At 41.7% G+C, this 15,796-nt stretch overlaps 1 protein-coding gene across 5 annotated transcripts in view; it reads right to left on the bottom strand.

Moving 5' to 3' along the window:
* The window catches only part of GOLGA4 (golgin A4), a 104,116-nt gene extending 88,898 nt beyond the window's left edge, over nucleotides 1–15,218 (bottom strand). For 2 of the 5 annotated variants that reach the window (XM_005695543.3, XM_005695545.3), the window contains exon 1: nucleotides 14,802–15,129. In XM_005695543.3, coding sequence (XP_005695600.2) covers nucleotides 14,802–14,870 — 69 coding nt within the window. In that variant the 5' untranslated portion in view covers nucleotides 14,871–15,129. Of the gene's footprint in view, nucleotides 1–14,801 lie in introns of all 5 variants that reach the window. The other 3 variants (XM_005695547.3, XM_005695546.3, XM_005695544.2) reach the window with 3 other exon arrangements.

Below are 15,796 nucleotides of genomic sequence, written 5' to 3'. Positions count from 1 at the left end.
CTGAGACTAGAGCCTGAGGTCCACTCTACAGTGAGCTAAAAACAGTCCTAAAAATATAGAACCAACACTTCAAGATGCCCTCTCACCCATAACAAGATAAGCCTTAACTCATCTACACAAAAAATAATGTCTTGATGTCTTACCCTTTTGTAGTCTGTACAGCACTACATAAATAAAAAGCACTTAGTAAATATTTCCTAAAATAAATGAATGAACAAATGGAACATCCATCTGTCAAGTCAGCGTGTGCTGCTGTGTCTATGCTAGAACAGAGAGGTCACAAGAAACAGTGTACACACACATACACACATACTGCATATTCAGTGTACAATTAAGTCTAACATTTCTAATCAATACAAACGTTCAGTAAATGGTGTTGGGACAAATGGCCATCCATATGGGGGAACAAAATCAGTCAGACCTTTAGTTTATACTTAAGCTATATTAAAGATTTAAATGATATTTGGGACTTCCCTGGCAGTCCAGAGGTTAAAATTCCTCATTTCCACTGCAGGGAACTGCAAATCCCACAGTCCTCTGGATGGGGAACAAGAGGTGAATAAAACAGATTTTTATGTCAGAAGCAGAAATCGAAAGGAATAGTTTAATTGGGAGGAGGGGAAAACATCAACAAAATGTGACAAAAGTTAAATAAACTCTTTTTCTAAAAAGCTCTTATAAGTACTTAAGTCTGAACTCCAAAAACTCACCAACCTAGTCTTCTTTTCATCTAGGGCAGGTGACCTGAGCTCGCCCGATGAACATACCCACGTGAGACTCTGAGTCATATGTGGGTGATATGAGAAAACAGACATGCAAAATTAATAAAGCTCGTCAGCTGGTGAGCGTGGAGAACAGGGCTTCCTGCAGTCATACGCAAGAGCTGTGCACACGAGATGCAGGGCGCCAGACTGGGCGGCTGCAACATTCTTAGTGCCGTCCCCCAGCTGGGCTGAGCAGAGCCATCAGCCCAGACTTTCAGGCCCTCCTTAAAATTCTGTAAGTCACCAACTATTTATTCATTAACAGATCCCTTTTCTGCTTAACTAGCTGGGCTGAGTTCTGTTGCTTACAACTCAGAATTCCAACACACACATACCTTCTAAAAGATGAAACAGAAAAATAAACACATCATAGAAGGAATGTGCAGAAGTTACCTTAAGGGACTCAACCCAGACAAAAACCAGGAAGAGTAAGGCCTCAAAATCGTAAGCAACAAAATAGTTGAATGTGAAATAAAGTTGAAGCCTTATCAATGTTTTAGAAGGCAAAGGAGAAAAGGAAAGATACACCCATTTTAATGCAGAGTTCCATAGAATAGCAAGAAGAGATAAGAAAGCCTTCCTCAGTGATCAATGCAAAGAAATAAAGGAAAACAAGAGAATGGGAAAGTCTAGAGATCTCTTCAAGAAAATTAGAGATATCAAGGGAACATTTCATGCAAAGATGGGCACAATAAAGGACAGAAATGGTATGGACCTAACAGAAGCAGAAGATATTAAGAAGAGGTGGCAAGAATACACAGAACTATACAAAAAAGATATTCACCACTCAGATGACAACAATGGTGTGATCACCAACCTAGAGCCAGACATCCTGGAATGCGAAGTCAAGCGGGCCTTAGGAAGCGTCACTATGAACAAAGCTAGTGGAGGTGATAGAATTCCAGTCGAGCTATTTCACGTTCTAAAAGATGATGCTGTGAAAGTGCTGCACTCAATATGCCAGCAAATTTGGAAACCTCAGCAGTGGCCACAGGACTAGAAAAGGTCAGTTTTCATTCCAATCCCAAAGAAAGGCAATGCCAAAGAATGCTCAAACTACCGCACAATTGCACTCATCTCACACGCTGGCAGGAGAAGGCAATGGCACCCCACTCCAGTACTCTTGCCTGGAAAATCCCATGGACAGAGGAGCCTGGTAGGCTGCAGTCCATGGGGTTGCGAAGAGTCGGATACGACTGAGCAACTTCACTTTCACTTTTCATTTTCATGCATTGGAGAAGGAAATGGCAACCCACTCCAGTGTTCTTGCCTGGAGAATCCCAAGGATGGGGGAGCCTGGTGGGCTGTCGTCTATGGGGTCGCACAGAGTCAGACACGACTGAAGCGACTCAGCAGCAGCAGCAGCACACGCTGGCAAAATAATGCTCAAAATTCCCCAAGCCAGGCTTCAACAGTACATGAACCATTAACTTCCAGATGTCCAAGGGATTTAGAAATTGGGAGAGGGCTTAGAAAAGGGAGAGGAACCAGAGATCAAATTGCCAACATCTGTCAGATCTTCAAAAAAGCAAGAGCGCTCCAGAAAAATACCTACTTCTGCTTTATTGACTATGCCAAAGCTACTGTATGGACCACAACAAACTCTGGAAAATTCTTAAGAGTTGGGAGTACCAGACCACCTGACCTGCTTTTTGAGAAATCTGTATGCAGATCAAGAAGCAACAGTTTAGAACTGTACATGGAACAACAGACTGGTTCCAAATTGTGAAAGGAGTGTGTCAAGGCTGGATATTGTCACCCTGCTTATTTAACTTCTATGCAGAGTACATCATGAGAAACGCTGGACTGGATGAAGCACAAGCTGGAATCAAGATTGCCAGGAGAAAAGAAATATCAATAACCTCAGATATGCAGATGACACTACCCTTATGGCAGAAAGAAGAACTAAAAAGCCTCTTGATGAAAGTGAAAGAGGAGAGTGAAAAAGCTGGCTTAAAGCTCAAAATTCAGAAAACTAAGATCATGGCATCTGGTCCCATCACTTCATGGGAAACAGACGGGAAAACAGTGGGAATAGTGACAGACTTTATTTTGGGGGCTCCAAAATCACTGTGGATGGTGACTGCAGCCATGAAATTACAAGACGCTTGCTCTTTGGAAGGAAAGTTATGACCAACCTAGACAGCATATTGAAAAGCAGAGACATTACTTTGCCAACAAAGGTCCATCTAGTCAAAGCTATGGTTTTTCCAGTGGTCATATACGGACGTGAGAATTGGACTATAAAGAAAGCTGAGCACCGAAGAATTGATGCTTTTGAACTGTGGTGCTGGAGAAGACTCTTGAGAGTCCCTTGGACTGCAAGGAGATCCAATCAGTCAATCCTAAAGGAAACCAGTCCTAAATATTCATTGGAAGGACTGATGCTGAAGCTGAAACTCCAATACTTTGGACACCTTATGCGAAGAACTGACTCATTTGAAAAGACCCTGACACTGGGAAAGAGCGAACGCGGGAGAAGGAGACAAGAGAGGATGAGATGGCTGGATGGCATCACTGACCTGATGGACATGAGTTTGAGTAAGCTCTGGGAGTTGGTGATGGACAGGGAGGCCTGGGGTGCTGCAGTCCATGGGGTCGCAAAGAGTCGGACACGACTGAGCGACTGAACTGAACTGAGAAAACTTGACGTGCGCTTGTGTGTGCTTAGTCACTCAGTTGCGTCCGACTCTGTGGCCCACGGACTGTAGCCCTGCCTGGCTCCTCTGTCCATGGAATTTTCCAGCCAAGAATACTGGAACAGGTTGCCATCTCCTTCTCCAAGGGATCTTCCTGAACCAGGGATCCAACTCTTATTTCTTGTGTTTCCGGCACTAGCAGATAGATTCTTTACCACCAGCACCACCTGGGAAGCCCCCAAAAAATGTATGACTAGAAGCCAACACTGTGTTTAGAAAATGGGAAAGGAAAGCAGTCACTGGACAGTGTTTATCCAGGACTGAAACTAAATCACAAATATTCAGAACAGTTCAGAAATAATTCTCACTGAGGTTGAGGGAAATGTAATAACCATTTCCACTCATAGCCATGAATTTCAACTCATACCAGCTTTAAAGACCAGATGTTTCAAACACTACCAATATGACTGGGAGAAGCTCCATTTGTATCTCCTTTTATATGGTTATATGTAGTATCTCCTTTAATAAAAGGGCTACTGAGAGGGCAAAAGTTAGGAAAGTATTACTAGGCCACAGGAAGTAACTCATAGCCAACCCTCTCTGCTGTGATTCCAACATCTCCAAAAAATTAGGCGGTTAATAATTCAGCTTTCTAAATACCCAGATGCAAAGAAAGGGCTACTCCAGACAAGGACCTCTAAATCACTTGAAAAGTGCACCTCTGCTGTGAAACTTCTTAATTGGCACAATGATTTCTCATATGAGCCTAATCTTTAACTGGAGTTTCATCAGCTCTGGAAAAATCAGCAAAATCAAATGTTGGGGTTTATGAAGTTAAGTATAGATTCTAAGACACACTGCCCTCAGAAAAGTAGTACCACATGGCCAAGCTTGGCCTGATGGTTTGTAGGTCTGCGTCTGGAGTTGCAAAAGTAAGAATCACATGAGGGAATGGACGTGACTGCAAAGTATGAAAATATGCAAAAAAAACTAACTGTACTTGAGTATTTATCACAAAGTCTTGCATCTTTAACAGCTACCCTCACTTTAAAATATATAGGGATTTACATTCCTTCAAACTAAATTTGCTCTAATTAATCCTCACAGCCATGAGAAATCTGAAGACAGATGTCTAAGCTATTTGTCAAGAAACCTGATGGTTATATCCAGGCTCACAATATTTTTATTGCCAACTGAATATTAATTGACCATAGCCCTCAACTTCATTATAAGAAAAAAAAATTTTAGTCACCGTGGTACTCAGAATTCGAAGATGACCCAAAATCACCCTCACCTTGCAAATATGCAGTATCACTGCCCTGATGATCTTACCTTTCAGAGCAAAAAGGATTTTGCAAGTATATTTAAGATTACTACTCAGCTGACTCTAAGCTAACTCAGAGAAAGGAGACTATCTGAATGGGACCAACCTAATCGCATAAGCCCTTCAAATGAGTCCAGAGTGCGGCGGTGGGGGCAGAAAGCAGAGAGGTACTCCTGCAGCCCTGAAGGAAAGCAAAGGCCTGTGAGGGTTGAGCGGTGAGGAACTGTGGGCGGCACTAGGAGCCAAAGACAGTAAGAAACAAGGGCCTGTGTCCCACGGCCACAGCCACGTGAGCTGGACCAGGACCCTCATCGCCAGCGAGAACACAATGTGGACAGCAGCCTGATCGCCGCTCGTGAGGCCCCGAGCAGAGAAGCCAACCGCGCCATGCCAGACTTCTGACACACAGACTGTGAAACAGTAACTGGGCAATTCGGCAGTAAGGTTGTGGTCCTGTGTTTCTCAACGTCAGGAAACTAATGCAGTCACCTTTAGGAACAGTAAGCCTTAAGATTTAACCATCTTGAATTTATAACTTTAGATATCTGTATCCATCTGACAATTCAGCTGTCTTGAATACAGTAGCTCTTTATAGGAAAACTCTCAGATAATAGAGCCCCAACGGAATAAACTTTGATTAACATAGTTTTGACCAACAGAATTTCTCAGTAATATGAATATCTAAAATTTGTGTTGTTATCTTTAGAGTGTGCTGTTCAGCCTAAGATTAATGCTTTTCAATGTCTAATTTTTTGGTATAGTTAAAATATATTAGATACATTTGATGTAATAGAGATTTAAGAGTTAGTGGCTACGTTTATCAACACTGTTCTTATACAGACAGCACGGTATGGTGAAAGAAGTTTGGCTGGATTGTGGAATCAATTAGAGGATGGAGATCAACTTTTTTTTTTTAATGAAGGAATATTTGGGGTCAAAATATGGCATCTTATGTCATAAAGATGAAGATTCTATAAAACTTTTGTTTTAGAAGTGTCTGTGCAAAAAGAATGTTATTGTTGTTTAACTGCTGGTCCCAGTGAAAAAAATTTGAGAAACAGTGATCCAGAGAGTACTGGGGAAATGGATGAGGGACTCAGAAGAACTGCGCGCTAGCCCGGATCTTGAAGTGTGCACCCTGATCCATCCACACAAGTGTTCTCAGCTTTCCACCTTCTTGTCAGGAAATTGGGGATAACTCTCCTCCATACCTCCATCTGTTTTAGCCTGTTACTAGTTTAGAAACTAGATAACTACATCTAATAGAATTGCAGACAAAATAAATATAAGGAAATTCTAAATGAGGGATTTTTTAAAAACCTGTCCTTATTAATAACTTACATTAACTATGCAATATGAAGTTAGTGACACTAAAATTTTGGCTGCCCAGAAGCCTTTTGACACTACTTACTTCTCTAATTATAGCCCAAGTAGGGTAATGGCATTCTTACACAAGCCTAACATCTGGCTTCATTTCTCCCTGCCACACCCACGAGTAACCAAATCACAGCAAGGACACAGCCACAGACTCCTCCTCACCACGTACTCCTGAAAGTCTCTGCCAATCTACCTGACACCCCAGCTATAAAGGAATAGCCAAAGTAACCTGGAGTTAATATGTCACATAAGCCTTTATCTACTAGTTACAAAATTATTAGAACTTTCCATCATAGAACTTTCCTCTTTAGTAAAGCACCTTCTATATCCTGACGTCTAAACAGTAGTGCTGGAAATGAAATATTGCTGCTTATGTTATAAATGTTCACCTCTCAAAAATAGCCCTGTAATATAGTTAAGTCCACTCATTCAAAAGTAATTTAAGGAGACTTCTGGTTAAAAATATGGTAGGTGAACCAAAGTTTCTTATTTTTCTCTCCCTTGAAAAGAGTTGGGGCTTCCCTGGTGGCTCAGTGGTAAAGAATCCACCTGCAGTGCAGGAGACCTGATTCAATCCCTGGGTCAGGAAGATTCCCTAGAGAAGGAAATGGCAACCCACTCCAGTATGCTTGCCATGGGAAATCCCATGGACAGAAGAGAAGAGCCTGGAGGGCTACAGTCCATGGAGTTACAAGAGTTGGACATGACTTAGCAACTAAAACACCACCCAAAGAGTTAAATTTCAACCGATTTTCAGAAGAATGGGTGTGAACGAAAGAATGCTAAAGTGAAAGTACAGCTGAGGATACTACAATCCCATGGAGAAGGGAACACTGATAAGAAGCAAGCCTATTTTCATCTCCAGAGCCCTAAAAAGATTTAAGACTTCCAAGTTACAATGCAAGTTATAATGAAGATGTTAACAGGCAGGACCAAAATCAGAAAAATTGGTTGAAAGATCCCCATGTCCCTGGTCCTACCTTACATAGCCTCTGAAAAACCAAAGAAAGGTTTATTTTTCTGGAGCCATTTCGGCTCCAATCTGGATGAAACCAAGCACAGTAAGACAGGAGTGAAGGGCAAAGTGTGTGACTAAACCTAGAGGGACTAATTAGGTGATATTCTGCACAGTGAACAGCGGAACCTCCAGCACAATGCTTCCGAAGCAGCTCGGCTTATAACCTGGCACCCCCTGCCCAAAAAACACAAGGCTTCACTGGAGAAATCAAATGACATCTTAAAGAGCTCAGGTTATCAACAGGTAGATAGTTCTCCTGATAACAAAGCCAATTGCAGCCTATCACCCAGCAGGGAGTCCCAGTGTTGATCACATGATACTTCTAGATAGCATCAGATTTTTACTGTCTTGCCTTTTAATATGGATACCCCAGAGCAGTCAATAAAGAAAATTTCCAATGTAAGAGCCAACAACAACAAAATCCACCAAAAAAATTTAAAAGAAAACTTCAAAACAAAAGAAAAAAATCAGAGCTATAAAAGATATATCAGAGGACTGACTGCTCTGGTGGTCCAGTGGCTAGGACTCCACACTCCCAATCAAAGGGACCCAAGTTTGACCCCTGGTCAGAGAGCTGGATCCCACAAGCTGCAATTAAAGATCCCACATGCCACAAGTAAGACCTGGTGCAGCCAAAATAAATAAATTTTTTTTAATGTTAAAGATATATCAGTATAGCAAGAGCAATGCTATGAAAAAGCAAAAGACAGTAAGAAATAGCCTTTGGAAATTTTAAAAACAGAGTAGGAAAAATTAAAAATTCAATTGAAAACTAACATTATAGATTAACCATACTTCAAAAAATAAAGAAAACAAAAAACTCATGGAACAGTAAATTGAAGCAAACTCTCAAAAATAGGACAAAAAAAGGAACTTCTCTGTGGTCCAGTGGTAAGACCCCACACTTCCACTGCAAATAGAACAAAAAACAAATAAATTAATTAAAATAGATCATGAAGGGTGAAAAATAGCAAATAAGAGACTCTATCCTGAAGGTACAAAAACTAACTGGTCTTCCAGAATAGAAGAGAAAAAACAAAGGAGAGGGAATTATCAAAGAAATAATATCTAAAAGTTTCCAAGAATTTAAGCACAGGAGTCACCATACTTAGTGAAGCACAATGCAAAAATAAATCTACACAAAGGCATGTTCACCATAAAATTTCAGAAAACAAGAGAAGATCCTAAAGTCTCCAGAAAGAACACGGAGGATAGAGCTGGGAGGCTGGAGTAGACAGTGTGTTTTGTTTTGTTTTAGCATAATAGTTTTTTAGCAGTACTTTATCTTTTAAAACTACAGAATGTATTGTGTGTGTGAGTGAGTGTGTGAAGTCGCTCAGTCGTGCCCGACTCTTTGCAACCCCGTGGGCTGTAGCCCACCAGGTTCCTCTGTCCATGGGATTCTCCAGGCAAGAATACTGGAGTGGGTTGCCATTTTCTTCTCCAGAGGATCTTCCCAACCCAGGGATCAAACCCGGGTTTCCTGCATTGCAGGCAGACACTTTATCCTCTGAGCCACCAGGGAAGCCACAGAATGTATTACTTTGATAAAAATAAAAGTAAAATTTCATTTTAAATGTTTATTTAAAAATCGTGAGTATCTAGTATATCCAGTAAAAGGTACCCCATATAATTTAAAAGCATAATACACAGATTAAAAGATGATCTATTTCTCATCCTAAATCTCATCCAACAGTTGGTAACAAATCATAAGTGAACTGATGTTATTCCCAACATTTTAGACACTAGCTACTGTTAACATCGTCCATGCTAACTTAGTCAAATAACTCTATAAAATAAATAAAATAGAAAAATCAGACATCTTTACTAATCTAAGAAATATGCATTTGTTAAGAATTCATAATTTAAAAGACAAATATTTAAGGTAAATGCATGTTTATGCAAAGAGTGGTAATTAGGTTTCCAGTACAAGAATGCAGACTGAACACTGTTTACTTCTCTTCCTCCCAAAAACCCACTGAAATAAAGGTTTAAAAAAAATAAAAAGTAGAAAAACAGATAAACTAAAACTCTAGAACAAGAGAGGGAAAATCATAAGTAAAAAGAAAACAAATTTTTGAAGAATAAAGGCAAAAGGATTCTAATTGGTGGGTAAGTCAGGGCAATGGAGCCGTAACTCCAAACATACGCAGAAGGCAGCTCTGGGAGAGGCAAACAGCGGAGGGAAAAATCACTAGAACGGGAGGTTACTACTCTCAGGAACGTGTCTCAGGTCTGTGAAACAGGTACACCTGAGTCAGCCTCCTTCAACCCAAACGCTTCCCCAGACAAAAGAAACAGCCAAATACAATGAGTAACACCTTGGAGGAGTTAGCGCTCCAACTGCAGAGGCTGGCACCATAAAGCAGTAGGGTAACAACACACCCAGTTTCACCAGAGCAATCCCAGTCCTGCCCAGTCCACATCAGTTTACGTTTCAAGATAATTACCAGTGTCCCCATTCATTAAGAATGTTTGGATAATAAATCACCCACCTGGTCTTCATAAATATAAACCAACTAACAGCAAGACATTTTTCTCAAAAAAAGAAAAACAATATGACCAGTATGAATACATACAACTATAACAACCTAGAACAATCTGATAAATCAAGGAACAGACTTTAAATATGCTTGTATAATAACATATAACATCCTGGGAGAGTCTGGGGATGCTCTAGTTTCCATTAAACCACAAGCTGCTGCTAAAAATAAATAAATAAATAAAAGTACCGTGGTTAGGAGAATGGACTTTAGAGCAAGACTGCCTAGGTTCCTATCTCAGCTTTATCACCGAGTTGTGTGGTACTATCTGTCTACACAGGCAAGTTACTTAACCTCCCTTGGCCTCCATTTCTTATCTGTGAAATGGGGATAATACAAATCCATACCTTTTATTATTTCATGTATTAATTTAGATAATACATGCAATGCACCAAGAAAACACCTAGGTAAAAATAACTACCCAATGTTGACTAGTGTTCATTTGTGGAAATTAAATGTGATGACAAGAATAAATTCAATAGAAGCAGCTGAAATAAAAATCTGAAATCTTTCAAAGCAACAGAATAAACAAGAAAAAAGGAATATATCAAAAGGGGGGAAAGGATATACAGAGAATTTATTTAGAAAGATTAACAAGATTTAAAAAAGAAAGAAAAAGGGGAGACTAAAAAAAAGGAAAGAAGAAAACTAGAAATTTTTTAGCCTCAAAGAAAAAGAGAAAAGATTCAAAGATCAAGTTAACCACCAATACAGAAAAGAACAAGTTTGAATTAGACTTTTCATTTGCACACAGGATGCTAAAAGATAAGACTATGTTCCTTCAGAAGGGACTCTCTTCCCTGTTTGTGAAATTTTTTTTATTCCTATTACACAAACTATTATCTTGAGACCCCAAGTTTGGGGTGAGCCCACATTGTTTCGTTTTGCTTTTTATTGTGGTAAAGCATACGCAACATAAAAGTTATCATTTTAAACATCTGTAGGCGGACAGTTCAGTGGTATTAATTATACTCACACTGTTGGACAACCACCACCACTATCCATCTCCAGAACTCCTTCATCCTCCCAAATTGAAACGCTATCCTCATTAAACAGTAATTCCTCATTTCCCCCTCCTCTCTTCAGCCACAGACAACCGCCGTTCTACTTTTTGCCTCTATGATCTTGACTAATCTAGGTACCTCACACAAGTGGAATCACAAAATAGTCCATTTGTGCCAGTGCTTTTTATAATTAAGTTTTAGTAATATCTGAAAAGGGCTGCAAATGTTAAAAAAATATTTTTTTATTCATGGCACTATGAGGATAGGGAGGCCTGGCAGCAATGATTAACTCAGCAATGAAACCCTTCACCAACATGATTTTTATGTTTAGTAAAGCCCTATGCTAACCAGAACTTTCAAAATACTCCAAACTCTCTGTGCTGTTTATGGTTCAGAGGTTGTAAACAATCATGTGCGTAGTAGCAGGAGTGTGGATAATCCTGTCACACAACCTAGTCTGCCAGCAGAGAGGTTTGACCTGAGACACTCCTTTCATATGCAGGAGACTACTAACTGGAGCTCTAAGTTAATTTTCCAGAGAAAGGTGGTCGGGGATAGCCCCTGTTAATGTCAGAAGAGTGTAGGATAACAGACAGATTTTGGTTTCGGGGGTAGATGCTCGAGCAGATCTAGGGGACCTCGAGTCTTGATCCGCCTCGCCCACGTGACCTTGTCATGGGTGGGGTCGGGGAGTTATACATCCTAAGAAATTAGAAAGTATCCTATATTACTCTTTATTAATTTTTATCAAATTTATTCTAAGGATTTTAAAAATCTAAGTATAGATATTTGTTGTTAAAAAAGTAAGTGAAACTTGATTTGAAATTGTTTGATTTTATTTTTAAAGTCAGAGTTGACCAAATGTTTACTTAAAATAATATTTGCCAAAGAAGGGTTCAAATAATCTTAGCTCCAAGGAGAAGTGACTGGGGACTACAAAACGGTGTCTTGCTTTTATTGAATGCGTTCAAAAACTGAAGGAACCCCAAAGTATTAATATCACAAACACTATCGTTATTACTATTACTGAAAAGTTTTGCAAGTATTGTGATGTAAATGGTTCATTTATCCCAGAATTATCAACACCTGATGACTCACTCTATTTGAAACATACCTGTCAAGCAATCTCACCTCTGGAAATCAAGCTAAGAACCAGGAAATATGTACACAAGGGCCTCCCAAATCTCAAAACAAATGTCTCAATTTGTATTAATGCACTAAAATGCATTAAAGAATCCCTTAGGTACTTGCCCTTATTTTACACAAAATTTTAGAAATTCAGGATCTTGTCTTGATTTAAAGCCCAAAACAATTTAAAACCTGAGAGAAGACAGACATTGGGCAGATAGCAAGGGAGGCTACAAAGTAATCAGGAAAACTAGACCAAGAACAAACACATAAATCCTCCTGAGCAGGTAAAGGCAAACTGTCTTTCACACCCCATTAAATTCCTGAGGGTATAGCACCCTCAACACAAAATAATTTATATTCAAAAAACAAGACATAATATTATACAAATTCAGGATCCTTTGCATGAGAAAACAAGGACATGTTTTATCTGTTACAAAAAGATTACCCCATCCAAAAATATTTGTTTTGCTTAATTCACACTTGAGAGAAATTCTTAACTCTAAAAATAATAATCCAGAATTTCTCAACTTGAAGGGTTCTAAATAGTTAAGGATCAAGACAAGGAACAGAATTAAGTTTCTATCAGCAATTGATCACTAACAATTTACTTTTGCATTCTGGATAAATATATATATCTACTATATATACACATATATATACTCACTATATATATACATATATATATCCATTATATATACACACACATATAGTTACATCAAAAAGGATCATTTTAAATCTTCTGTACACATAGTGCTATTTCTTGCTCCACACGCAGTCTTACCAGAGTCATCAACCCATATGAACTGGAAGCCCTGATGCATTACCTGTAACGCCCTTTTACCATGATTCTAAAGACAACCTTGGGTTTCCCAAGTGGTTCAGAAGGTAAAGAATCCGCCTGCCAAAACAGGAGACACAGATTCAATACCTGGGTTGGGAAGATCCCCTGGAGAAGGAAAAGACAACCCACTCCAGTATTCCTGCCTGAAAAATCCCATGGACAGAGGAGCCTGGCAAGCTGCAGTCCACGGGGACGCAAACAAATGGGACAGGGCTTAGCGACTGAACAACAACAAAGACAACCTCCCTTTGTTAAAGATCGATAGTAATTCTTTTTCATGAAAAAAAGATAACATTTACAAATAAAAAGCCAGCAGCTTGGAGCATATCCTTCTTAAACTATTTTCACTATGCCATACTGTCCCCACAAAACTGGGATCCCGCTTTACATGCTGTTTTCCAATCTGTCTTTTAATACAAGTTAGAGCCTACTTCTCTGTGGGCTCTAACTCTAGCTGTCTGACATCAGGCAAGTTACTTAATCTCTCTGAATCCCATTCCAGGTATGGAAGATTCTACCTTGCAGATTTATGTGACAATGAAACAAAATAACCCAAGCAAAATACCTAGCACAGGAAGAACCTAATAAATGTTGGTGTTTTTTTAAGGCTGCATAATAACCAACTATAAGACAAAACTTATCTAACCAATTCTCTACTGCTGAATATTTTTGGCCACATTTTACCTATTAAAAACAACACTGAAGTGAAATTCCATGTGGCTAACTCCTTAATACATCCTGAGTTCTCTTAGAATTTTTAGAGGTGGCATCCTGGATCCAGGATACGTAGAGTCCCTTACATTCACTGCTGTGCCTGTTTCCCCACATTTCTCACCTCATTTTATTTCTTCTTTCTTTCTTCAATTAACAGTGTTTTGTAAAATTTTAAAAGCTCACAGTAAATGTAATCTATTTAGTATTGGAAGTAATATATTTAGTATCCAAATCTTAATCACTATTTACAATTCCCTTAGGAGAATGAACAAGTTTTCAGTACCATATTCTAATGTACCTCAACCACTGTTTCACTCTACGAAGCTTTAAATAAACTTCAATTTAAAGTTTCAGAATAAATTCAATGCAATAGATGCTTGATTTACTAGTTATTGGTCATTAGTGTTTAAAAGTTGTGTAAGATAAATGTTCAGTTTAAAATGTTTTAGAAATGCCTGCCAAGTAGTCAAAACCCAGCTTTTCGCGTAGACACTCTAAATCTGTTGAGACTCAGACAGGAGGCTCAAAAGAAGCAATTTCGCAGAAAGAAGCAATTTCGCAGAAGCCCTCCTCATTGCTGAAAGAACCACGTGCTGCCGGCACCAAAACACACATTCACAGCTGCTTAGGAGACTGTTTCTGCTTCTTTAAATTAACACTACTAACGCGCCTCCTTTTTCCTGGAAATTGTCATTTCCTGAAGCAACAGCATTCGTGAAAAACAAACATTAACAAGATTCCTGAAAAAGCAGAGCCGAGCTGCGGACGCGCGCAAGCCCTGCGGGCCCCACAGTGGCCCGCCCCTCCGCCCGTCCCGGATCAACCCAGTTATGCGAAGTGACGAACTCGTGACAGCCTCGGGCACTGGACGCCGGCCCCGCCGCCACCTCTCTCGGGTCCAACGCTTCTGCAAGCAGCCCGGCCAGGAATGGCTCAACCCCTGGCCCTCACTCCTGGAACAGGGTTTGGAATTAAGACTCCGTCACGGGCCAGGGGCCCCTCCGTTAATCAGTCTTGGGTCGGGGATGAGAGGAGGGGACAAAGGTCAGATATTACAAGGGATCCTGGTTTTCCCATTCCGCCCTCACTCCTGAGTTGGGGGTCTCGAATGCCTGGGGAAAACCTTCTGTATGGGTCAAAAACCATGCAAGATCAGAGCTCCTCTCACTTATTCTCAGACCAGGCTGGGCATCAGGGGTAAATTAAGAGGTCAGGTGTCCCAAACCCTACCAGCCCCAACCTACTCTCCAGAACGGAGCTCTGGGATGGGGAACCCGGGTCAGGACTCACGGAGGACCTGGACCGCCCTGAGCTCATTCCCAGGGAAAGACCTGGGAGAAGCCTCTGGTGAGAAGTCAAGCGTCAGGGCAGAACCTCCGCTCCCCTTTGCCCACGAGCGGGTGTCAAGGGTTGTCGGGAACCAGGGGAGCGCGGAGGCCATAGTACCTGAGTAGAGGCCAGCGCCTGCTGGAGCTGCTGCTCCTCGCTGATCTTTTGCTTCAGTTTCTTGAACATCGCGCAACGCGGGGTCCTGAGGTGGATGAGACCTGTGGGGCGAGTGTTCAGAGAGACCCGGCCGCGGCGGCGGCGGAGGCTTCTCTACACCACAGACCGCGGGGGCCGGGCCTCGCCGCCTCCTCCTTGGGCTCGCGGGCCGGTCGAGACACTCGTCCTGCGGGTGTCGGCGTCGCCGCCGCCGCGTCTCTCTCTTCTGGGGGCCACCGGTTGGCCTCGGCCCCCCATCCAGCCCCGGCGGCGGCGGCGGCGGCGACAACGGCAGCAGGTTAGCAGTGTGAACAAGGCGCCTGCGCGGCCTACGTGGAGCTCGGCGAGGGAGCGCTACCGAGCGCCGGAGAGGACAAGCTGGAAGTCCGGCCGGCGCATGCGCGCTGCAGGGTCGCTCCCGGAAGGTGCGGGACTCCGCGCTGCCCACGCTCACTGCGCGTAGACTTGCCCTCGGAGCCCAGGCGTGGGGTGGTCTGAGCTCTACACTGACACACACCCGGGCTGAGGTGCTTCGAAGTCAGGTGGGGAGGGTGCCGCTTCTCTCGAGGACCGCAAAGCTGACTGGCCCGCCGCAAAGAACCTGTTGTGTGGGTGTGAGAAGAGATCCGGGAGACCTGCCGGAGACTGTGATTCACAGTGTGCTTTTGTTCAGTATTTGTGATTTGAATTGTCTGTCTTCAGTTTCTCGTATTCCTACTGCTTCCCAGAGTGGCCCTTTTCCCTTTGCTGGGCTCTTCCAGGGGTCAAGAAGTGCCTGATAGGAAGCTCCCAGGGTTCAGATGTTTCAGGCTGATATAGTTTGGACATTGCCTGTATATATATAGGCTTCCCAGGTGGCGCTACTGGTAAAGAACGCTACCAATGCAGGAGACTAAGAGAAACGCTTCCGTTCCTGGGTCGGGGAGATTCCCTGGCGGGGGACAGGCAACCCACTC

The sequence above is a fragment of the Capra hircus genome, chromosome 22, assembly GCF_001704415.2.
Source record: "Capra hircus breed San Clemente chromosome 22, ASM170441v1, whole genome shotgun sequence".
NCBI lineage: Eukaryota > Metazoa > Chordata > Mammalia > Artiodactyla > Bovidae > Capra > Capra hircus.
This window is presented reverse-complemented; position numbering and strand designations above follow the sequence as displayed.